The sequence below is a fragment of the Equus przewalskii genome, chromosome 5 (genome assembly GCF_037783145.1).
Source record: "Equus przewalskii isolate Varuska chromosome 5, EquPr2, whole genome shotgun sequence".
Taxonomy (NCBI): domain Eukaryota; kingdom Metazoa; phylum Chordata; class Mammalia; order Perissodactyla; family Equidae; genus Equus; species Equus przewalskii.
The window spans coordinates 23,228,176-23,253,772 of NC_091835.1; the positions used below are offsets into that span (position 1 = coordinate 23,228,176).

The 25,597-nt window shown below is 45.1% G+C and overlaps 1 protein-coding gene across 2 annotated transcripts; it reads left to right on the forward strand.

The window, feature by feature from the left end:
• The first annotated feature begins 418 nt into the window (after positions 1-418).
• COPS8 (COP9 signalosome subunit 8) lies at positions 419-13,750 on the forward strand. 2 transcript variants are annotated; one of them, XM_008530225.2, is made up of 8 exons: positions 419-986; positions 2,034-2,104; positions 3,242-3,290; positions 4,494-4,626; positions 8,937-9,044; positions 10,938-11,000; positions 11,976-12,023; positions 12,727-13,750. In XM_008530225.2, exons 1-8 carry the CDS (start codon positions 909-911, stop codon positions 12,804-12,806), a joined length of 630 nt encoding a protein of 209 aa, XP_008528447.2. In that variant the 5' UTR covers positions 419-908; the 3' UTR covers positions 12,807-13,750. The 2 variants fall into 2 exon arrangements, with proteins under 2 accessions (XP_008528447.2, XP_008528448.2); XM_008530226.2 differs by lacking the exon at positions 8,937-9,044 and having other exon boundaries at positions 765-986.
• Positions 13,751-25,597: the final 11,847 nt, after the last annotated feature.

A 25,597-nucleotide genomic window follows, 5' to 3' on the forward strand; every position in this document is an offset into this window, starting at 1 on the left:
TGGGAAGAAAGAGAAAAACTTTATATTATCATTCATGGCAGTCCCCAGTTGTTTGAACTAGGGGTCCTGCATTTTCAATTTTCTCCGCGCCCACAAATTATGTAGCCCATTCCGCAGCAGGGAACAAATGGAAGCGTCTTCCCCAGTGGTCTAGTGAGGACGGCAAACCAAAGACGCAAATCAACAATATGCAACGCAGCGTTCGCTAGCAATAAGTACGGTACGGAAAACTAAGGAGGCCAGGATGGCAGGAGCAAGTCAGCGAAGATCTAGGAACCAGACCTTGCAGCCTAAGCGATAGCAAGGAATCCAGATTTTAGGGGTTTGAGCAGCAGAGTAACAACATCTGGTTTATGTTTCAGAAAAAAAAAATTTGGCCATTGTGGCTGTGTAGGGAGTAGCCTGGAGGGAGGCGGGCGGGGAAGTCAGCAGAGCGCCGAGGTTCGGCAGCGTGAGTGGTCCAGCGAGCGAGGGGAGCCCCGCGTGCAAAGAGGGCGTGCCCTTCACTGAGATGGGAAGGGCTGCTGAAGGGGCAGGTTTGGGGGAGAACCAAAAGCTAGGTTATGAGCCTTTAAGCGTGCATGCATGTGTATCAGGCCTCAAAGTGTAGACATCTAACTGTCCGCAAATATGCACAAAACCCCTCCCTACGCCGGTTCGGCCGCCAACTTAAAGACAGCTTGCCGCGGGGATCGGCCAGTCCTCCAGAGCACCGAGAGGGCCGGACAGAGCGTCGGCATCCTCGCCCGGCCGCAGCGACGCCCATCGACGCGCCGGAACCGACGGCGCGCCTGCGCATGGGCCCTTAGCGGCGACGGCGGCGTCTACGTCATCGCGGGCGCGACGCCCGGAGGGATAGTGTGGGGTCTGGGTGTTGGGACCGTGTGGCGGCGGCACCAGCAGGGAAGATGCCAGTGGCAGTGATGGCGGAAGGTGCTTTTAGTTTCAAAAAGTTGCTGGATCAGTGTGAGAACCAGGAGCTCGAGGTAGCCATTCGCGTCGCGTTGGGAGAAACCGCGGGGTCGCTGGCGGCCCCCGGAGGCGCCAGTCTCCAGGGTAACAGGGCCTGGGGCCCGCGGGGCTGGGGACGGGAGCCCCGAGTGTGGAGCCCGGGACGCTGCGGCCTGCTCTGAAGGCTAGAGATCCAGGCGTGGCCTCCCCGAACTCGCTGGGAGCTTGTTGTTTGTCTTCAGCTACCGAGCCCGAAAACCTTGTGCGTCTTTGCTCCTAACATCCTCCAATATCTTCTCGTGTTAGTTGGACTAGTTCTCTTGCCTCTCGTTCTGGGGGATCGTGAGGGAATTTGGATGTTATTAAAGACGTTTGTGCAGGCGCACAAGCAGACCAAAGAAGATGTGACCATTGTAACCTTTTATTAACTCAGAAAGCCTTTCCCGCTTTCATAATGTTATCATGTAAGCTTGTGTTTCGTCTTCAGTAAGACGGGTGAAAGTTATATCATGCACCTGTTAAAGTTAAGGTTTTTTCTTAGGCACTTAGAAAGGATTTATAACGTTAGTATAAAAAGTTAATTAACTAAAGGGGACAGCAGCCACAGGCAGCAACTCACTGATAGACACTTAATAGATGTTTTTTGATTGAATTAAAGTTGAATGAGGAGAGAAAAGGCCTTGTATCTCAGCTGTGCTGTTTTTCCGTTGATCTCTCATTTACGTAGGCATTCAACGTATTGATAGAATGGGCAGAGTCATGATGCTTTACGAATCTGTTGGAAATACTTGTTTCTTACACATCATAGTGAGACTGTTTGAAAGAATTTGAGAACTAGGTGAGGGAAGTCATTTAAATATTCTTGTGCATATAAAGACATAGAGGCTCAGAGGGAGATAAATCACAGCTGAGGACAGATCTAAACTTAAAACTCTGGTTTTTAGTGTTTGATGCTTCTACAACTGTAATAGTAAGTAGTATAAAATATGCTTACTTTTTAGATTAGTGTTAATAAAATACTTTTTAAAAGAATAAAAGTATGGGAATAAATGAGGTTTTTTCTTTAATTTTTGGCCTTTTAGGCTCCTGGAGGAATTGCTACACCCCCAGTGTATGGTCAGCTTCTAGCTTTATATCTGCTCCATAATGACATGTAAGTACGTTCTACCTAAAGCTAAGAGCAGCAGCTTCCTCAAGGTTATACGGAAATTATGCTCGCGTTGAAGTAGCCTCACTAAAACATAGGCACAAGGAGCTGTATCTTTTATTATAATACTTAGTACACCTGTTTTCGTATATTGAATTATGGCTTAAATTCTGACAAGGCTGAGTTATTTTACAATACACTTGTTTTACGTATACCTTCTAAAAAACGTTCTAATTCGTTGTGAGAAACGACACTGTCAGTAGATTTAATTCTCTTGACCTTTTCTGTCTTTTTATAAAACTTTCTTATGACCTCTTTACTTACTTCACATGTAATGAATAGACCAAGAGAAACAGAAGAGAAGATTGAGAAAGTTAAGAGGAACTTGTTACCCACATGTGTGAGATTTCTTGAAAGCCTTTAGTTTTTTAATTATCCCTAACTAACGTCCATTGAAGAAAAGTCAGAAAGCGGAACTGTGCAAGCGGAGTCCCTTATAGTTGTTTCGACGCATTGATGATTGCTGTTAAATTTTGTTTTAAATTCTAAACCTTTTCATTTCATATCTTTTTAAAAAACTAAACTGAGATTTTTATTACACATATATCATTTAAATTATGTTACATTTTTTTGTAATCCCATTGTCATATGTTTGTTGTAATTCAAGCTTCCAAAGTCTTGAAAACTGCCTTGAAGGTTTTGGTGGCTCTCTACACACTTGGGAGGAGGGCTCATGATAAGGATAAAAGTATTGTGTGTCCTTCATCTTGTCAGGGATGCCAGAGCCTTGCAAGCATATGCATTTGCTTGTTACATATATGAATAAATTATTTAGGCAGGCAGTTCTCTTTCAGTCTTTGTGTTTTTAGTGTATATTGCCTTAATTTAAAATCTGGATCAATAATAAAAATTCTCTACAAATGGCAAAACGTTACTTTGGTAAAAATATTTCATGTCTTTTTGTCTGGAAAACTACTCTTACTTCCCTTGGACAAATTCACATAGAACTAAATTTCATTCTGTATTATAAAGAGTGTTTTAAAGTATACTTCTGTGTCTTTGCATTGGGATTTAGAATTTTAAACATTTACCCTGGTGGTTTTTTTTTAATTGCTTATTCTTTCTTGGGGGGCTGTAAATTAGGAATAATGCAAGATATCTTTGGAAAAGAATACCACCTGCTATAAAATCTGTAAGTATTCTTTCGATATATTTTACTGCTTAATATAGTCATAGCATTCCTTTAGATGGCAGCCTCTTAAAAGTTTCTGTTTTTTGACTCATGCGGTTCACAGAAATAGTTGTTAAAGTGGTATTAAAGTTTACGACTAGATCTACAAATTCCGTTAATCGCTTAATTTCCCTTGGATGGTATAGAACTCTGTGCTCAGCTCCTGTGGGTCAGCTTTCTTAAGATGCTTCTTAAGTGTCACTTTACCCAGTAAACAACTGAGCCAGTTTAGTTGAATGTTTGGTTTTTATGTTGTATTGTTTTTTCAACTGATTTTTGCAGTTTCCTAAAATGGTATTTATTTCAGAACTGATATTGTTTACAAGAATATTCTAAAAATGATCATTCTTCACAGTATTATTTCTGCTCATTAGGATTTTAGATTTCTTGTTTTGGCTGGGAGAGTAGATGAAATAACCTTTTTTAAAAGTTTCTTTCAAAGTGAATTGAAGTAAATTTGTAATTTCAAGTGATTCACTGTGTCTAGCATAAATGTGAAGCGAACGTTTTGAAACATTCACAGAGTATTACCAAGAATTCACCCAAATTCTTTTTTTCAGTATTGATTTTCAGCAGCAGATCAGATTGGTATTTTTATTCTCTTTTCTTTTCCCAGACATTCTGTTAAGTAAGATTAGAATGTTCCTCCAGCTTCATTGGCTTAAAATAAAGAACTACAAGCTATACGGCTAGTTTCAGTGATGTTAGTGCGAACTCTATCCTTAGGCGGCAGTGTATGACATCTTAGATTGGCCATCTATATCATTAGCCATTTTGCTATTACTTTTGTCCTAAAAATACATATATATATATATTTATGTACATGTATATATGACTGTTATATATTTTGTGTTGCATATATGTGTATATGAAATATAAATACAACATTTTTAAAAAACGTATAAGATAATTAATTCCCAGACTTAATTCTGAAATATTTTTGGACTACTTTCTCATGACTTAATTTTCTATTGTAATAAAAATTTATATAAAACATACAAATAAATTTTCCATTACCATTTACAGCATTTAAAAACCTTTTTGATAGTGATTGGGCTGAAAAGTAATTACATCTCTTAAAAGAAATGTTGAATTATGTTTAAGATGCAGTTGTTGGTAAATCTGCAGAGCGAATATCCTCAAAGGCAACAATATTTATTGCAGGCAAATTCTGAACTTGGAGGAATTTGGTCAGTGGGACAAAGAATCTGGCAGAGAGATTTCCCTGGGATCTATACAACCATCAACGCGCACCAGTGGTCTGAGACGGTCCAGCCAATCATGGAAGCCCTTAGAGGTAGTGTTTCTTTGTGGCTGAGAATTAAATTAGGCTAGACCTGTTCTGTAAGTGCGGCACTGTTAGAGTCAGTCAGTGATGTATCTAAAATAACAGATATTTTCTGCTCAGTGACGGGGGCAGGTTTCTCAATTCTTTTTTAGATTTGCTATAATCATGCTTCTTCATTTCATGTTGCTTGAGATTATATTGGCAGCTAGGGACCTCACTGTGTCTTAATTCTAGATTGAAATTGCTCTTGTCAGTGAAAGGGTATTGTTGCTACTAAAATGAAATCTTGTAATTCTCCAGTAAGGCCAAGGAATGGGTTGGTTAAGACTTTAGAAAGTTGAGACTGTACTTTAGTCTCTGTCAGCCTCAGCCTTTGATAGGGGTTGTCTTCAGCTTCTTGATTTATAACTAATCCATTCTAATATGTAGATTCTTATATGTTTTTTAATTGCTTTGGAAGATTACAAGCCTGGTGCAGCATAGCGCGGACCCCCGTAAAGCTTGACCCTGCCTGCCTCTTTCTGTCCTCCCACCCCAACACTTGCTTCCAGGCCTCCAGCTTCACTCTTGTCAGTTCATCCAGGGATCCCTTTTTACGTTGTTGTACCCCTATTTCGTATTGCCACCTTCTTCTGTAGTTAATACCTGCCCTCACTGCCCGCCTTCCTGCTCTGGAGGAGCCAGTGAGCAGGAACTTTGGAATAACTGGTCATCGCTCTGCCAAGGGATGTCAACTTTTCAGGGGAGCAGAAGGTAAAGCTTGCTTCCGAGGTGTACCTCATTCTCGTGGAATGGTAAAACCCTATCAGCATAAAACAGAACAATGTAAGCGACCAGACAGGAGGCACTTACTTACAACGTGAGGGAAATGATCAGGAGTACAGGACCAGCAGGAGGGTGTGAAGGGGGGAGTGTGGAGGAAGCTTGCACAGGCACACTAGGGGTGTAGGGACCAGCCGTGAGCTCTTCAAGTGCGCCTTGAGGAATTCGTGGAGTAGTGGACTCTGATAGTTTCTAGTTCAGTCTTACGAGCGTGACGTGAGGACACAGGCCAGGTGCCTTTTCCCAGCGTTAGACAGCAGGCTCATTGGCAGGACTAGGGCTCGGGTCTCCTGACTCAGTCAGCAACTGTCCTTTGTGTCCCTCCGGTGGGTGTAGCTGTAGTCCTTCCCAGGGGATTCTCTGTCAGATTAAGAGCTCCTTTGACAGCAGGCCGGTAGGCCCTGAACAGCTGTGCTCCATGACCTGCGGGAGTTTGGATTCTGGGGCCAGACTTCTGGAGTTCAGAGCTTGGTCCTGTCACTAGGAGTGAGCCCTCTGTGCCTCCTTTTCCTCATTTGTAAAATGGGATTATAAACGGTGCTCTCCTCGGGTTGTTGGAAATGAATCGACGTGTGTAAGCACTTACCGTGTTCTAAAGCACTCTTCTTTTCACCTATGATATTTGTGACTGTGTCCCGAGAGTTTTACAGATCTCCTGATTCGTGAATGGTGCTATGTTTTCCTCCATAGGTTGCGGCCTCATGAGGGTCGTCTCATAACAGATTTGAATTACTGCTAAGTTTAATGGTTTGTTTTTTAGTGTGTTACAAAGTGCTGTTTTCTAGTTAAGAAGAATCGCTTTCTTACATCTCTTCCCATTCTGTTGTGAATCAGTCACAGTCCTGTTAGACGAGTCAACGTGGCCTGAGGAGAGGCCAGTGAAAGAACTGTTCTCAGAGGAGACTCACAGGGGCTGCGGAAGCCCCCAGGGACTAGCTGTACACAGTAGCCACTCTCACCCCAGACCCAGAGGGACAAGGCGAGGGACCAGCGTTACTGGAGCCGCAGGGAAGAGGCTGCCCCTCAGAAGCTGTGGATGCAGAGGGTCAGCCAGCGCAGCGCAGGGACGGGACAGGAAATACCTTCCCTGACCTGCAGAACCCCACTGCCCATAGGGAGCCCAGGGGCTGCAGACGTGGTGCCAGCCTCCCCGGAACGGAGGGGCAGAGTGGGTTGGAAAGGGCAGGACGGCCAGCTCATCTTCCCATCTGTGCCCAGCGCCGAGTGGGCAGTTCCTGGTAGACAATCGGCACTTTTAGGTAGTTTTTGAACGACAGAGTGAGCATTGTGTTAGGGTCTTCCCAAGACTCTGTCCCATGGTGAATTGCCACAGATGTTAGGTGCCGGCTCCATTTATTCCACCTTCCAGCATGTCATGCTAATGCGTGTCCTCGTGAGGTTACACATTCCACCGACCTCGAGGCTGCAGAGTGACTGCTCAGACTGGACGTTAGATTCGTTCGTGCCGCGTGGCCAGCAGCAGCCCGGGTGTGCGGCCTCTCGCTGCCTCTGTGGAGTGCTGGCCTGCACTTCTGCGTCCTCCGCCAGTTGCTTCTGCCTCCCCTTGTGTGTCTCTTTGTTTTCCAGTTATGCCCCTTTCTGTTTCTCCTCTCTCCCTTCTGTTTTTCTCTTCCATTCACATTCTTTTCTTGTTCTGTTCCCCTATCTTTTTTCTCACAACTCTGACAATCTGACCAGAGTACTTGAACTAAAGTAGATGTTTTTAAAACATGGTAGGCTTATCAAGTGAATATCGTTTTTGGTGTACACTTGTGTTTTCCTTTTCTCTTGTTGCTCTCAGTTCTTTTCCATTGACTGTCTGTAGCCTTCAATAGAAGAAGTTCCTTGGTCTCTAAGATGTTTTAAAAGCCTGATTTAAGGTCATTTGCTGGGAGGTTGGTAGTTAGAAGGAAGGAATTGACTGTAAAGATTTGGGAGGAGGAGCAAGGAGTGGCTCGGTGAGAAATGAGGAAACATGATTGAATGTCAGCGATTTGTAAGGAATGTGCGAGAACAGAGCCCAAGACATTTGGGTTCTGGTGGTGCCATCAGTGAGCATGTATTCAGCACATCCTTCGTCAGAGATGCTAGGCACTTGGGGAGATACAAAGATATAAAAGACAGCCCTCCTGTAGAGAAGTTTGGGGTGTAAATGAGATGAGGGGAGCAGAGAGCGTATGGCATGGGTGGTGGAGGATGGCTGGGTAAGTGAGCAGTGTAAGCAGTCCTGTGACTTCAGAGAAGGGCAGAGACGCAGTGCATTTCAGTGCCGCGGGAGGAGTTTGTAAAGTCCTAGGAATAGTAGAGAGCAGGGAGGAGGGCGTGTCCGACCACACGACAGGATGACCCCAAGGCTGGGAGATGAGAGGGTGGAAGGCTCGTCTGAGACCCTGGGCGCTAGTTTGGAGCAAAGGATGTCTGAGGAGATTGGCGTAGTTGTTAGGCAGCGTCTCAGGAATGGAGAGTGGATTTTCAGTGTGTTGCAGGGCTTTCTTCTGCCTGCAGTCTTGCCTGTTAAATGTGGCGGGTACAATCCAGAATCTTCCGTGTGCATGTTGACCGCCAGGTGAAGGAGCCCTTGTGCTACTGAAAGAGCAGCAGACAGGAGGACAAGCTAGCCGGGCTCCGCTTCCACCCTCCTGCCTCGGAATCATTGACGCTGGAGACTGAAGCCTGGGGACATCCCGTGTGCCAGCTCTAGGCAGGGCTCCTTGCTGGAGTTGTTTGCAGCCGCTTGTCTTAGGTCACTCGTTGAAGCTTGACCTTAGGACTTGAACCCGAACGAGGTCAGGAGATTAGAGCCGACTTGAAAGTTAGGAAGAGTGCTCTAGTTACAAGGTTTGTTCTGCAGCTCCCAGGTGTGATCCCGTATCAGAGACCCTCCTGAGAAAGGACAGCTAAGGGCAGAAGTAGGGCATTTCTGTGCCACTGATTCCAGTGTTTGTAGATAGAATAAAAGAGAAATTTAAAAATCTACATCCTAAATACACAAATATATTTAAATGAAATTTTTTTAGGGTTTGAGTCTTGTGTATATTAACTTTTTTCTCTCTGTATTTTTTATTGTCATTTGAGAGAGACTTTTCGTCTAAGAGGAAGTATAAGAAATGCATTTATGGGGCCGGCCCAGTGGTGGAGTGATTAGTGTGCGTGCTCTGCTTCAGCGGGGTTCAAAGGTTTGGATCCCAGGTGCAGACCTACACACCACTCATCAAGCTATGCTGTGGTGGCATCCCACATAGAAAGTAGAGGAAGATTGGCACCAGTGTTAGGTCAGGGCCAATCTTCCTCACCAAAAAAAAAAGGCATTTGTTTATTCAGCAATATTTGAGCACCTCTTACATGCTAGGCACATATATTTATAAGCATAGAAACCTGTGAGTTGATCTAGTCTTCCTTGTAAAATTTGGACAAGGACAATAATGTAATTTAATTGTGTGTTGTAAAAATGCCAGCTCTTTTGGTTCACTGTCTGCCAACCCTCCACTCCCCAATAGATGCGACACGGAGGCGAGCCTTCACCCTGGTCTCTCAAGCCTATACCTCGATCATTGCCGATGATTTTGCAGCCTTTGTCGGACTTCCTGTGGAGGAGGCTGTGAAAGGTATATTTGGCTTACTAATTACTTTCCAGGAAAGTGGAAAATGGAGGTGTAAATTTTAGGTCCACGGTCTCTTATCTGAACACTGAAACAGGGTATGTTTTTGAAACTTAGGTTGTGTTTCTTCTTTAGAGAGGTGATAGGAAACGTATTGCACAGCACCCCCAGCAGGGTCTTGGGCAGCAGGCCCCTGTGACCAGGCACGGTGACAGTCCTGCAGCAGGCCCAGTGTGTGAATGCCCACCCCGTTGGTGTGAGGAGAGAACAGAAATAGACTCACAATGGGGTACTTCAGGTTTTGCCACCAAATGAGTTAAGAAAAAATTTTTTGGTTTGTAGAGCTTTCTGGACTTCTGAGTGTGAATGAGATTTTTGATTTGTATTTACTTTTAAAGCACTTTTTTCCAAAGATAGGCACCAGTTGATGTTCCTGTAGTCATTTCTTGTCGTGATTCCCATGGCAGGACCCCTCAATATCTTCTACTTTTATTGCTAAGACCTTTGATCAAGACTTAAACCCTATGAAATCGTGGTCAGCCCTCCAAGTTGATGCCCAGGAAGGAAGATGGAGCTGCTGTTGACTGATAGTGGGAGGGAAAAGGAAGATGGCGAGAGCAGAGAGTTCCTGGAAGAAAAGGGTACAGAATGAAGCATTTGATAGCAGCCAACACTGGGGCCCCAGGTTGCATCCTGCTTCTTACAAGTGGTACAAAGTGACGTGCAAGAAAATAAAGGATGTGCAAATTATTTGCTTTTAAGTATACCAAGTGGCTGACATTATATTTGTAATTCTGAGCTTAAACTTGTATAACTTCTTTAAATTATTTCTATCCCTCTGAAAATCAACATATTGGTAATTTCGTTTTTAAGAAAATAAGTCTTAACTGATCTCATTGCTTGCATTCAGAAATCCTCATTTCACCCATTCTTCGTAAAGACAGTCTCATCCCAGTATCCCTTTGCAGTCCGTTTTTTCCTCCTCCATTTCTTAACCAGTGACCCAGGTTCTTGCGCCCCACTCTTACCCACAGGTCTCCAGATGTGCTCCTGCACTTTATTTCTCAGGTGGTGCCCAGACTAACCCCTCCCCTTGCTGGACGGCTGTGGAATATTGCATGAACCTTGTGGCATTGTTTTACCATGAGTAACATTTTGGATTCTCTAACCGAAATATGAGCCCCATTAAGCACCATATCTTATTAAATTTCCAAGGCCTATCACAATTCTAGACACATACAGGGCAGGTCAATGAAAAGTCTTATAGTAAATCATCCTGTTACTTACTCATATGAACATTTGTTTGTTTGGACTCTTCTGTTGAAATTGATCCATAATTTATTATCTAATAAGTAAGATGCCCCAGAGCCTGTACTCCTAACTGACTGCCTGGGTGTGAATCCTGGCACCCTTACCCACCACTGCCAGCTCTGTGATCTAGGACAAGTCACTGGAATTCTCTAAACTTCATTTTCCGCATCCGTTAGATTGTGGTCTCGTGTCCCACTTCACAGAGTTCTGGTGACAGTTGCATAAAATGATCCCTCTAAAAGCAGCTAGCATGGTACCCACTGATCATGCTTCTGTGTATGTGAGCTGTTGATTTTATCATTGCCGTCGTCTTTGTTATTACTGATAGAATGATTACAGAAGATACTGTGTAAGGTTTCCTTACTTCTGTTTTTAATAATGTTGATCAGGTTAATACCGTGAGATATGCAAATTCACATGAAAATGCGACCTGTAATATACCTTTCTAGTAAAAATACACATTACAGGTTAAACCACACGTTATGTCTCCCATACAAGTAATGTCACTGACAGATTGTGGATCTTGTAAATGAAAATTGTGGAGGTTTTTTGGTTATTTCTTCATTTGTGTCAAATATACATTTTTAGGTATATTAGAGCAAGGATGGCAAGCGGACTCCACCACAAGAATGGTTATGCCCAAAAAGCCAGGTAGGTGGAGCTGTTCGTCCATTTGTGCAGCGTTGAACTCTTGTAAGACTTGCAGTTTTTCAGACATTGAATTTGGATAATTTGATAGGAAAATCTATACCAACAAAATGAAAGTAACTCGTATGTTAAATATAGATATAGAATGATAGACATTTAGGGTAGAAAAGATCTTAAAGGTCACCTAGTTTTACGTTAATTTTTAAAAATGTATTTCTTGTATAAAAAACTATTCTGTATGGTGTTTCATAATCCTTATTACAACTTAAATTTTACTGTGTTAATCTTCCATCCTTTTATTTATGGGGCCATTTCTAACTGGTTATCCTTGTATCTAAACTAGTGCCTTTTTAAAAAATATTTTGAATACTCAGATACTCAGCGTCTTCTCCTTGTACTGTTGACATGCAGACTCTTCTAAACAAGACTTTCAGTGGCTTTAGCTTTCTCAAAATTAAGTTCTCTGGTCTTTTGAGGCCTTAAATTATCTGACCCGTCCTCATTATCTCAGTCTGAATTCCCGGCCCCTCAGTCTTCCTCCCTCAAATGAGCCACACTTACTCCTGCTTGGCGGTTTCTCTCCCTCCTGCTTACCAGGAGCAACTTTTCTGCCAGGCCTTTCGAGCTGGGCGCAATCTAACTTCCCTAAACCCTTCTGATCTGCTTCACCCCAGAGTTCCCTTCACCTGCTCTGCATTCCTGGTGTTTAGACATGGTTGACCCCACAGTAAGTGGGACACAAATCTCAGTGTGCACAGCCCTGAGAGGGCGCAGGAGTGGACAGACAGGAATGGTCCCCGCCCATCTGGATGGTGAGACAGGACTATTGTAATAAAAAGACTAATGCAGAAAGATAGCATAATTGTTGGCCCTGTTTGAGAAGTAAATGACCACAATGCCAGTGCATTAAAAATGACATGTTCCACGTGAAAGTTCTTTACCATGACTGCTCTAAATCGGGCTGTGAATTTTGTTTAGTTGCAGGGGCCCTGGATCTTCCCTTTAGCAGGTTTATTCCCCTGTCAGGTATGTAGTGTCGCATGCTCCTTGAGAAGATGTTCGGTTGTGATTCTTCTTCGTTTCTTTTTGTAGTGTGTCTCTATCTTTCTGAGCTCTAACCTTGTAAACAAAGACTGAATTCTCTGCTTGGTATTTATGATACTACATCTGGGTACAAGAGGGTGTGTGGGTTCCCCTCTGTAGCTGCCCTTAAGGCAGTGCCCTCTGGCCGGCCCACAGAGCCTCCTGTGGGAGCCTCTCACAGCATTTAGAAGGCATCCATGCCCTGGCTGGCATGTGGTCGCTTCTAGATGCTAGAACTAACTCTGACAGCGGGGTTCTCTGTGTTTTTGTGTTCTCTGACAACTTAATATTCTCCTTGAGCGGCGCCCAGCACGTGGTAATTATTCACTGAATTGAGTATCACATGGGTAGGCGTCTTTCCAAGAAGAGCTATGTTCTCTTCAAAGAGCTGTCCCATGTTAATTGTTTTTAACCATCACATGGAAAACTAGTAACAAAGCCAGATGTCTTTACTCCCACTTTGGGAAAAGTACTCATAAAAGTTGAGACTTCTTGGCTTGTTTTTCCAAAAAGTCCAAAATCACTGTAAATCTAAGAAAGTTCCCTTATTGTTAAAATTAAAAACATTGGGGGGTGTGGGTGGCAGGACCAGAGCTTTGTTACGCTGGTGTCTAACTTTAAGTATTTTTCTCTCTCTAACATACAGAGCCTGCCCCAGTTCCACCAATCCCCAATGAACAGCAGTTAGCCAGACTGACCGATTACGTGGCTTTCCTTGAAAACTGATTTGTTATTCTGAGTTCAAGATCCACCTTCAGAATCCTCTATACTGACGAATACAGAAATGTAAAATTTTTATTTTCAATTTATTGGATGAAGTACCTCAGCATTCCTTAGTATGTGATAAAATACTTATATAATATAAAGTATATTATATATATTTTGTCCTTAAACATGATGCTGAAGAGTTGTTGAAACAGTTCTCATTTTGTAACATTTGACAATTTGGAGCCCGTCAGTATTACGCAGTTTATGTTTCCCAGTGATTCCTAAACTAGAGCTCTCCTGCTTCATGTGGAGCGGTGGCCGTCAGCTGGCTCTCCTGCCCCGAGACCCGGCGTGCTCCCGTCTGTACCCCTGAGCGGTAGTTGTAGTGATGCATCTGGGGTTTGAGGATGTCCCCAAGGGCGGCATCTGAGTTGCTGGGGATTCTTCTTCTTCCTCTTTGGAGAATATGCTCTCTTTTCTCCTCAGCTCCTAGGAATCACTAATACAGAATGCTGAAATACAGCTGAGGAACAAAAGACAATTTCCTAGTAAACCAGTGTGTTAACCGTAGATTTTTTTCCGATAGTGTGAGTACATCCATTGCTGGCAGTGGAGGGCTTGCCATGAAAATGCGATTTATTTAAGACATTCATGAGGAGTATTAAGTTGTAATAGTTCCTTTCAGAAGAAGGGAAACATAAGTGTGGAATGCATTATGTTGGGAAGGAAGCGATTAAGATAAGAGATACACTTCTTCGTACGGCTGTCCTGCAGCCCATTGGTTGCCTATATTTATCCCTTGGTTCAAGTTCTGCCTTTTGGAGAAATACTGAATAAGTCTCTCATTTTTTGTGTGACAGCCCTCTGATTATTTGAAGTTGTTTATTGTATCTTCAGGTTAAAACACCCTCTAGTTCATTTATTCTGCATTTGTTCAATAAATATTTAATTGACTTCTTTAACTGTTTGATCTAAGGTAGTTTCTAGAAATGTCACTATCCTGGTCTTTCTGTGGATACATTCTAGTTTGTCTCTCTCAAAATACGAATTTCTTAATTTAAATAGAAATGACCTGTGTGGTGGTAATTACATGATTCATATTTTCACTCATTTTAAATACATTTTACTGGCTAGATCAGTTACTGTTAAGATTGATGGAAATACCTTTTAAATTAACATATTATTTAACCCTGATAGGTAAATCATGTTGTTAAAACTCTTTGTTTTACAGTTGAGGAAGTGGAAATTCAAGAAGTCAGAGGATCGATAGCTACAAAATGATAATGCCAATTTTTGGACTTCTAGGTATTAAGTACAAATTGTATCCATGGGCCTTATTTTTAATAGATTGGAATCAGCCCAAATGTTCATTAGTAGGGGTCAGTTGAGTAAACAGTAGTATACGCTGTAGTGCCATGTGGCTGTAGAATGCGTGAATGAATGAAGATCTCCATATACTAAAACCACTTGGTCTCCCAGGTGAAAACGTAGGCAGTGTAAGGGTTTGTACTGTGACTCTGTGGGTAAGAAAGGGTGATGGATGCACAGCTGTTTGCTTCCGTTTCCAAAAGAAATAATTGAAGGATAAACCAAAAAGTAATAAAAATGGTTCTCCAAAGGGGAAGGGGAAGACAGTGAACTACATAGAGAGGAAATAATTATTTCAGGGGACTCAGACACAGCATTTTGATTCTACGTTGTCAATGGGATGTACACTAAGGACAAAAAAACTCAGACTCTGAATGCGGTTTCATGGTTAATTTCAAAAACTAGCTTGATATCATCACTGTTATTAAAAGTATATTATAGGATAAAACAAATTAGAAATTATGTGATCTTGTTAGAAGCTAGTAATCTTAAATTTGGCTTAGAAACCTCATATGATTGATTTCTCTTTCTGAACAGTAAGTTGTTCCTCTCTCTGTCCAGCTGAAAAGACCTAGAATAACTCCAGCTCAGTAACAGTGAGAACCACTAAGGCCCAGATTGTGGTCTTTAAATGCCATCGTCAGTTAAACAGAAGAAGAATTTATTTGCAAAATAGTTAATACATCTCTAAGGTCTCGGGCAATAATTGTACAGGTTGCTGTCTGGTACAAGATGTCCCAGGTTCAAGAATGTTTGAGACTAATAGGTTCTTTGAAAAGGTTATAGACGCCAACTTGAAGGCGTTCCCACTAGCCAAACATGAGACAGATTAGGCGTGGAAAATATGTGTATGTGTTTATATTTTTAATTCCTAATAACACTAAAATAAACTCATCATTGTAAAGAAAGGTGGGATAAGTGTTTGATGCCACCTCTCCCTTATTTATCCATTTTCAGAGTAATGATGCCCAGCAATCTCCAAAGTCACAAAACTGAACCTGCAAAGTAGTCAAACAAGCAATGATGGAAAATTCTTTATGGAAGAATTCCACCTGATAAATGTAGAGAAAATTAGAGAATCAGTTCTTTGCAGCCCCTAATGAAATAAGGGATCTGGGGAATAAGTATCAGTGGCTGCTGAGACCACCGGGTGAGGAAATGAGACTGAGTATAAAACATGTCCCACACCCACACACCAGCCTGTCTTTGTGCTCTGGCTCTGCCGAGACTACGGGCTGCAGGCAGGTGTAGCCTGACAGCATCCTGCTTTAGATCCACTGAGGGTCTCTACCTTTTGCCCTGGGGCTTACCCTGACACTGACAAGGGATGCCCACACAAACCTGGGTAAGAGGGAGTTAGCGCCAGAACACCCTTCAGCAGTTGGGGATGTGACACAGTGAGTAAACACTCCCTCGTCTTGGGAAGCCAGTCCCAGGGGGCATTCTGTACCCAATTCCTGAAAAACAACCCCCACAGGGCTGAGCTGTGGTTGCTGATTGTAACCCGCTCTGTATGTAGTGTGGCCTGGGGTTGTGTCTTCCTCCTTCCTGTTCCACTCTTCCCAGTTCCCTGTCTCTGTTTCCTGGGATCAAGAGAAGTGATCTATCTCCATGCAACCTGAAGGCACCTGAATCCATCCATTCTTAACATTGCCAGTGGGACCCAGGAGCCTGGTGTGATGGCAGAGTAACCTGCCATTGCATCACCTGTGAGGTTTTCTTCTCAGGACAAACCCCTTCCCCAGAGGTGAATGTGAATCTAATTGAGGTTTTAGATCTAACTGCCTATTTACATGAATGTGGGAAATAGATGAACAAATTAAACAACCCACTAAGAAGCAATCAGCCAAATCTAGAATGTGAGGAATTTAACAGGACAAATAAGTGAGTTTCCTTAAAAAATAAATGACGTAAGTGTCAGAGTGTGGTGGAAATGGCAGTAAGTACATGAAGATTGCTGCTGCTGGGTTGAAGTACTCTTGAGACAGACTCACAGTGGTGCCAAGAACTACGAAAAGATGAATACATAGAAAAATAATCTGTTGGAAAGACGTCAGCGAGCTCCTGAAGGAATGAGGAATAGAGGAGCTAAGATTTGAGAGGGGAGAACCATGAAGAGGTGTTGTGCAGCAACCTTTTCTGACCTGATTCTGGCAGGGTTCCTCTGCTAGGGGACCTCGCAAGCTGTGGGCCTGGGCACTTCCACAGGGCTGGAGTGATACAAACGGGGACTTGAGATAGCTACACCACACAGCTGTTTGTCCTTGAAGACATTTGGTGAACTTTTAGGTTGCTTGGGGTAGGAATTCAAAAGGCCAAGTCAAAAACCTCTTTGAGAAACAGCTTAATTTTTGAGAAACAGCACAGTTGCTCTGCTGGGCTCCAGTAAACACACAAGGCTGGGGGAGGTGGGGGCACCTGTAAGCATGAACCAGAGTAGAACATGAGTGAAACTACGTGGAGACAGGTCACTAGAAAATACTCAAACTGAGGCCCAGAAAGAAGAGAGTGGACCATACTGCAAAGAGTGTTAGAGACATTTAGTGCCCAGCAAAGAGATCTACTATGTATGTAGCTGGAATCCAAGCAGGAGAGAGAAAATGGAGCAGAAAAATAGTACTTGAGGAAGTCCTGGCCAAGACTTTCCCAAAGCTGATGAAAGGAATCAAGCCACAGATTCAAGAAGCTCAGAAAACCCCACACGGGATGAATACAAAGAAAACCACACCCCGACACAGGTCATAGGACAACTGCTGGAAACCAAAGACAGAGAGAGAAGATTGAAGCGTGGGGGATGGCTGGGGGAGGGGAGGGACATCATCTCCAAACAAGCAACGGTGAAGCCAGGAGACAACGAAATGGCGTTTTTGAAGTGTTGAAAGAAAAAGTGCCCTTTAACAAGAGACAGCGCCTTCACTTTTGATCATCCTATGTTGTTAAATTTAAAAGTTGGAAAGAAATACAGCTTGGACGTATGTCTTTTTTGGACATATAATCGTCTTGTCATTTTCCAAGTTTTGGATAAATAATCTTTAACACATGTCATAGAGGCAGTGTTTTCAAGGAGGGGCTGCCCAGCAGGAGAAGAAACGATGGGGTGGGATGGTGATTGTCTCCAAATGTTGGACTGTCATGTGGAGACACTTCGCTTATTGCTTCCAAAGGCAAAATTGAGTGATGGTTAGAAAAGGCCAGTTCTGACTCAACACAAAGAGCTTTTAAACTGTCTAGACCAGCACCATCCAATAGAAAGAGCAGGTGAGTCCCATATGTAATTTTAAATTTTCTAGTAGCCACAATAAAAAAGTGAAAGAGGAAAACAGATGAAATTAATTTTCACAACATATTTTATTCAGCCCAATCCAAAATATTATCAGTTTAACATGTCATCAAGATCAGAAATAGTCATGAGATGTTCTACATTCTCTTCATGCTGAGTCTTTGGAAGGCCGTGTGGAGTTTACCCTCACAGCACAGCTCAGTTTGGACTAGACGCAGTCCGAGTGGTCGCTAGCACGTGTGACTAGTGCCTATTAGACAGCAGTGGTCTGGGTCATCTCAGAGACGGTGAGGGTCCCATCGATCAGGTGTCACTGAAACCAGGTTAAATAACCACCATCGAGGACGTCTGGAGGAATGTTCATGCACTGATTATGTGAGGGGCAGTTTCCTGCCTCCCCTCCCCCTTACCCCATCTCCAGGTTTTGTAGCAAATGCAGGAAGGCCAGAACTCCACCTAACAGCGTCCATCCCCTCGGCCCCCAACCACACAAATTACGGCAGTGAGGGTTGATATGGCTTCTGGGAGAGATTAGCAGTTTTCCAGGAGTCTCCTAGCTTTCAGTGTTTGGCAGGTTTTTGTAACAACCTGCAACTAAACCCTGCTTTGAAAAGCAGGGAATCAGAGGCATCTACTGGCTCTTGGCTAGAGCAGCCATGAGTTGGAGCCAGTACCTCCTTGTTAGCAAATGCTATACCAGTTTCCTCTCATTTGAGAACCACTGATAGCACTATGAGTGGAGGAAGATGGAGCTTTGCCTTTTTGATGGGGTTCATAACCATGAGTCATCTGACCGTTCTTTTTACAAGTAAGCAAAGCAATAACTTTCCTCTGATATTGTTGCTTCTCTGAGTAAAGGAAGTTTTCAGAATGTAGTGGAAAAGACGGTGTTAATTTTATCTAAATATCAAAACACAAGTTAAAACCAGGGTGAAGAATTTTCATGATTTAAATGATTAACAATGTTCTCCTGGGTCAGTTGAGACAGTGAGAAACCAGGAGCTCTTCAGACATCTTTTTAAGAAACAAGTGAACGTTAATGATCACATCACGTGCACCCACCTGACCGGAGTATGTGCGTCCTGAATATGAATCGTTTTTTCTCTCCTGGGTGGAGCTGTAGGAAAAGGTTTCATTCTGAATAAAAGAGGAACCAGGCCATTTTCCACTTGTGAGTCACATGATGGGGGAATCGCCAAAAACCAGTTTTGATTTAATAATGTTCCCTGAGCTGCATGCCTGTGCGTAGTCTCTAAGAAGAGCAACTCAGGACAGCCAGCGAAATGCCGCATGCATTATAATCCATGCAGTGCTAAAGGGCTATTTGCAGGTATCCATGTCAGTTAAATAACACGATTTAAAACCTGGACTAGGTTGTTTGTGAGATTGGGCGGTGAATGATGTCAAAGGAGAATGGTCCAAGAAATTCCAAATCCATCTGGCAGCCCGAAGCCTGCTGGATGCCTGCCCTGAAAATCTAGATTTCCAGCAGATGCTGCACAGGGTTTTGAGCCCATTTCCCTGTAAAACACAAAGAATGTGGATGAAAATACGGAAATGTGTCCTCACTGCTTTAGTTTTGCCCGAACACTTTAATGTGGACCAATTTCAAAAGATCAGGAGGTTTTAGTTTTCATCCTCGTCCTACATTATCAACCTTCTCTTGGCTAAACACTTGTTTTGATGGTCTGCCTCATGCCCTTCATGTGAGCAGAGCTGCTGCTCTAGATGTGGGCATCTGTGCAGGGTAGCTTTCCTTCATGCCCACCCATCCCTTCCTCAAGGGAGCCGAGGGCTCTGACGAGGAAAACCAAAGACGCGGGCAGAACGCTGGGTTTTGAGACTCTCTTGCGATGTCTGAAGTAAACGGTGTAGCCAGGCCAGGCGTCTGAGTCTTACCCTCACTGCTTTTCTTATTGTCTGAAATTTGCCGCTGTGGCTCACTGGGTGGTTAGGCTCTTTGCTGTCATCCATCTTTGAATATCGGGGCACTGTCGCTCCTGGCTGAAAAAACAATCTCTGCAGAGAAAGAAGTCTTTTCCAAAGGCCAGAGAAAGTGCGATTAGATATTTTTAAAGAGAAGTTTTGTTTTCTTGGTTTCTAATTTTTTTTGATTGAGGCTTGAGATGTCAGTCCTTTTGTCACAAGAGTGGAATGGAGGAGTTTACTAAGTCTTGTCAGGACAGAAAATTTGTAGCAAATTTGGAGCTGAAAAAAAGACCCAGCCGAGGTCACCCCACTCCTTGGGGGTGTGGTCGCACACTTCCAGTTCATCAGTTAAGAGGCCCAAATCCTAAACTAAAAAATTTAAATAGTTAAATAAAAATTAAGATTTTAAATTAAATTTAAAAAATAAAATAGACAAAACCTAGCCAAACTATCCTGGATGGTTGCTAAGAGGGATAACGGGCAGAGTCATCAGCATAGGGGGCTACAGCCCGAGGCTGATTGAGGACGCGGCCCTCCCTGGAGAAGGGCAGTGCCCTTAGCTGCAGGCGCCAGTCCTGGTGGGCCCCTCAGCAGTATGAGGGACTGCAGAGTGTGTGGCCCAGCTTTGACGGCAACACGGGATGTAAAAGCCCCCTGCTGTCATCCGAAATGAACTCCTAGTGCTGTGCTATCCGGGTTTTATCAAAGGCTCAGTTGTGAAAAATGATATTCACGGAGCGATCCCTGAAGCCCTGATTCTCAGAGTGTGTTCCCTGGGCCAGAAGGTGGGCCTCAGCCGGCAGCCCTGTCCAGGCCCGCTGAGTCAGGGTCCGAGTTTAACAAGCCCCCTGGGGGATCCGTGCGCGTGGGCGCTCAGGGGGGCCGCTCCAAGGACTGCAGCCTCTCCCTTCTAGACCCTGCTGGGGGCTTGGTCTGCGTCCTGCCCCTGAGAAGACGCTCTGAGAAGGAGCCTCAGGCCACTAATGTGTTTACTGTGGATACGGAGAAGGTCAAATGACTTTGCTAGACGTTTCTACAGGAGGCCCCCACAAGTGAGAAATTCCTCTCGGGTCTCCATGTCAGGAGAGCGCCTTGTGGATCCTGGGCGTCGTATAACCCTTCTCTCTGCCATTTTGCTTTGGCCCATAGGGAGCTCAGAGCCGAACACTGAACCCAGCCACTGTCCACACGCATGTGTCATTGTTTTTTCTCCTTAAACTCGTGAGCTCTCTCTTTCCCTCTGCTGCCCACGCCACCTGCTTTTGTACCTAATTCTCCTCATCCTGAGTGACTTCCTGTAAATACCCTCCATATTTTTTCCAGAACAAGTGAGGAAATAAGTTAATAAATTAATGTCATTAGCGTAAACTAATAGTCTTCTCTGATGGTGAAGTTTCCTGTGTTGATAAAGGAAGTTTTTGTGATGTTTTTCAAAGAACGGTTTGCCAAATTTCTTGCCCCGGGCGTTCGGCCTTCCCGTCCTCCGTGGCAGCTGCTCCTGGGCACCAGGTGTGAATGCGCCATACCACCCCTCGATTTGTGATCGTTTCTCCTTTGTCATCAGACGGGGAAGAGAGACCAACTGTCAGAACTGACGTTGATTTTTGCCTGTGTGTTTAGTGCAAATAAAGTTTGTTATTTTAGCTGAGCGCACTGCTGTGTTGTCAGTATACATTATTTCGTCCCCACAGAACCGTGGGGCTGACCTCTGAGGCTCCGTTTGGTAAACAGAAGTGTGGCCTCAGCTTGCCCAAGTTCACACAGCTGTGACGGGGCCAGGACACCAACGCCAGTTATGTGAGTTACCACGCTGGCCTGACACAGGAGAGAGATTAAAGAGCTTACCAGGGTCCTTCTGAGGCCGTAGATACTAATGATCAACTAGACAGGAAGTTCCAGAGAGAAAACGGAGGCATCTTGAAACCCTTAGCATCCCAGGTTCAGACAAAAGCAGCCTGTGTAAATACCTTAAGAATCTCTATCCGTTTGGCCCAATAATTTTTCTCCTTATGATTTTTTCTAAAGAAGTCGTCTGAGGTGTGGCTGAAGATTTTGGGAACAAGAATAGTCATCACCACATTACTTAGAAAATTAAAAGGCGCTCACAAAGGAAGCAGATATATTGGTAAGCAGCGGCTTAAACGGAAAGCCCTGTTCTCACAGTCATGCTGTGGTTTGGCTGGTAGGGGCTGAACGTGGCAGACTTCCTCCCCGGGAGGGTCTGGGGTCTTGGGGTGAGGAGGATGAGCAAGGACTGAACTAAGCAGTGGTCCCAAAGGACACTCCTGTGCTAAGCGGTGGGGAGTCATCGCTGCAGGGCTGCTCTAGGGGCCGGGGGGAGGCTCCCGGTCATTCAGGTGGGGGCTGCACCTGTGAAGAGCTGGCTATCACATGTGGGGACGTTGGGTCTCCCAGCTCTCGAGCATGACCGTGTCAGATCTGAAAATCAGTGTTCTGCTTCCCTGTTTATAAAATGATGCAGAAAAATTACAGTGTCTTCTGGTCCCTGAAACATGGCTCTAACAGCCATGGTTGGTCTTTACTCCAACTGCCAAAACCAGCTTCGGGAAGACGAGTCATCGTGGTTTTAGAAAAATACCCTCAGACCCCTGCTACTGCCTCAGCATGCTTTTCCATTCCTACTCCCCCAGAATCCCGATCCCCCAGCAAGTTCCAGACATCTGAAAAGAGATGCGCAATTTGACTGCACTGCACGCTTCTCTAATCAAATTCGTTCTTTAGTGTTTAAAATTCAGCTTAGAGTGGTAAGAAAGATGTTTAGAAAAGAAACTCATTGCTTTAAATATTTTTAAAAGAAGAACCACTTTTGCTTAAGGTGCTGCCCTTAATTGCTCTAAGTTAAAGCAGACCCACCACAACTGAGAAATTTCAGTGGTGCCCACAACCGTTCCTGCCACGGGCCTTCCCGGCCATGAAATCGTGCTCCGCTGGGAAACCACCTCCCTCAATGACGTCATTGCTGCCCTCACCCCGGCCCTGCAGGGGACACTGGTCCACCCTGTCTCCCCTTTCCCCTAGGCCCCCATGGCACAGCAGAGACCAGTTTCCACATCTGAATACAATTTGCTGAGAGTTCAAGGATAAGGGCAGACAGATGCAGCCCGAGCTTATCTTACATTGGAGGAAGTACCCTTTCCTTGAAATCGTGGAGCGGCCTCCTGGCCACCTACATCCATTTCACAAAGTCTCGGCAGCTCAACTTTAAACAACGGCCCATCTAGGGTTGCTCTGCCAAGCTCCACGCTGTTTTGTTCACGCTCTCCTCACCAAAGGTCCACAGGCCTGCGATCCAGCCCCGCTCAGAGCCACTCTGCACCTTCAGAGGCCAGCTCCTAACAGAAAGCCAGGGGGCCTTCCCTCCACCCACCCGCCACACCCCCAGACGTGCTTCCCGGAACCCGGGGCTGCGAGAGCACGTGGGACGGCTACTGGCTCCTTCACACGGCCGAAATGTCCCTTGCTCAAAGGGTACATTTGTTTGGCATTCATACTTTCAGCTAAAAGGTGGCATTTGGGGAGAATCTTCTCATCTGAAAGAGGCCCACGAGCAGTGGTTCTGACTGATGAAGGCCCTCGAGGGGCCCTTCTGTCATCTCTCCCGTCTGGGTGATGGAAGGCGGCTGGAGGCCCCACTGGTTGCTTTGGAGAGAGACCAGCCGTGAGTTCCTGGTATTTGCTCCCACCGAGGACTCGCTGGCCGGCGCCTGGACAGCTAGTCCAGCTCCTCCCTCCAGAAGCTCCCAGGCCTGGGTTCTGAGGCTTCTCAGTGGTTTATGTACAGACCTCCGCCTTGTAACAGTGGCACAGCCCTTTCCCGGGCATCCCCTGCTCAGATCCTCATACAGGCAGGAGGCCCACCAGCTCCTCGGGCTCGCCAGTGTTTACACTGATGAAAACAGAGGCTGAGACAGGACACGTGGTTTCGGAGAACCACCAAGTGGGCAAGGGACAGCGACACACTCCCTACTCTTCCTGGCCTGTCTGCCCCTCACACCGGGGTCCTCACACACAGTGTGCACCCTTGCCTGAGCCCCAAACAACTGCCCTCTCTCTCTCAGCAAAGGAGAGAAAGGGGGCCTGATGGGAGTGAGAATGGAAGTCAGCGTGCTGTGGTGCTGGATGTGCCTGTGTGTGGATACAGAGCTGCAAAAGAGAGCCGGTGTGCTGAGGGGCTTTGGGGGGGCACGCACCCCTTTCCCTGTCTGCAGGCTCCACATTTTATGGAGCTTGGCTAAAACCAGCCTTAATATTACCCACTCAAGTCACAGTCCCCCAGCCCCTGCCAAGCACCCATCTTCTCTTTCCCTCTGTGACCCACTGATCCTTCATTTCTAAAAGAAACCAGAGCCCCGTGACAGAACAATGATCCTGGACACCCACATTTGTCACAACCAAGGTCCTCACCCTCCCTGAGCCTCATTTTTGCCAGATGAGCAAAAGCTTTCTTGAAGAAATTAATCATTCAATTAACTTCAAAATATATTTAGAACCTTTGGGATTTACAAACCCATTCTGTAATTGGAAACACAAATAACTGAAGAGTTTTCCATTGTTCTAAAGCATCGGTTTCAACTAATCGAATTATTTTGTTGTCGTTTTGCTTGTCTAGCTTGGTCTAGACAAAAATCAGGAGGGGCACTAAATGCTTAATCTGTTTTCTAACAACATAACTATGATTGTGAATTTTAACACGCTCGATGTCCCTAATGTCAGTCCCTGAAAAGGAATTTGCAATGCTTCAAAAACTGGGAATTAAAAATGCCCAAGTCTAGAAATGCATTTCCTCAGCATTTGCAGAAAAAGATAGAACTGGCATTTTTATCTAATTGACTAAATTTTTCTACCATGAAGAAGATTGCATTTCTTTCAAGTTTGAAATGTAAACCTAGAGCTATCATTCAAATTTAAGATGCCCTCCTACTCCAAACAAATACATTAATATTTACATACGCACGTATGTGAGCATGCCCGTATGTAAAGCACAAGATCACCGACTCAAAGCATGGCAGAAATAACTAACCAGAACTCATCTCTCTCCCTCATCTTCCTCTCCCCGCAGAATCCCTTCCTTCCTCACGTCCTCTTGCTGTGTGTCCCCACCCCAGCGCAGCCCACCGTGGGCACCCTCTCTGGATGGAGGCCCTCTCTCATGGCGGGTGCAGGTGCGGAGCAGCACTGGGGGCCGTTGGAACCCAGCCTCAAGGTCCCAGTCCAGCCCATCTGGCTTCCCTCCTAGGCCCACCCAAGAGCCCCAGTCTCAGCTTCACTTTTAGGGCTGATAGAGGGGGTCTGTGTGGATCTGAGCTTTGAACCAAGGTCTGTGCATGGGCTGCAGGGTGGGTCTGTGGAGGCCACGAAGTCAAGGGCAATGATGGAAGCAGGGCACGTGACTTCCTTCTGGGTCTTCAGGGGACACAGGTATGAAGCACCTGGCCCGAGGCCAGCCCCTGGGTAGGGGCATCAGCGCTCAGCCTGGACCCCCACCCAATCCTCTCCACTGGGGGACACTCAAGGCTGGTCCGGGATCTACTAGGTTCCCCGCATCCCACCTACTCCAAATCAGGCCTGGATCTGGTCTTCAGGCCCACCCTGGTATGAAATCTGAGCCCAGCATCCCACGAGGGCCCCGCCTCAGGGCCACCCTGTGGATCGCCATTTCTTTTCTTTGCCCACTCCTCCTCCCACCCCACACCCCTGTTTTATATCCCTTTCCCTCTGTGAACCACCGTTTCTGTTGGCAGGCTCATCAGCCCTCTCCACCTCCTCTTCTTTTTCTTCCTCCATTTCCTTTTGAACCGAAACCAAATATTGTAAAATTCAGTCTAAAAGACACTTTTCTCGACACCATTGTCTCCACCCACCGATGAAAGGGAAGCAGAGGCTTCGACACGAGGATTTTCTCCAGCCTCACCAAGCGTCCCTTGCTTCCTTGGACAGTGTTGTCCCAGGTCAGCGACTGGAGCTCTGCCTCGTCTGCAGGGTCCCTGATGACGAGCTGGTGACATGTCCCAGTGAGCAGGGCAGCAGGCCGACCCCATCAGCCTTGACTCCCTCTGTGAGCCCAGGCGTGTTCTGAATAACTCTGGGTTTTGTTTTCCGTAGTTTCTGGAGGAAAAATGAGGATGTGGAGTGTGATACCACACTTCTTTGAGGCAGCCACTCCCCTGGGGCTGCCTCCCCTTGAACCTGTATTTCTGCGAGGTGGAAGGTG

Excerpts from the sequence above, each read along its gene's own strand:
- COPS8 (XM_008530225.2), top strand. The coding sequence starts at position 909 with ATGCCAGTGGCAGTGATGGCGGAAGGTGCTTTTAGTTTCAAAAAGTTG. Across the intron at positions 987-2,033 it reads GTGAGAACCAGGAGCTCGAG|GCTCCTGGAGGAATTGCTAC; the intron begins GTAGCCATTCGC and ends TTGGCCTTTTAG. Across the intron at positions 2,105-3,241 it reads TATCTGCTCCATAATGACAT|GAATAATGCAAGATATCTTT; the intron begins GTAAGTACGTTC and ends GCTGTAAATTAG.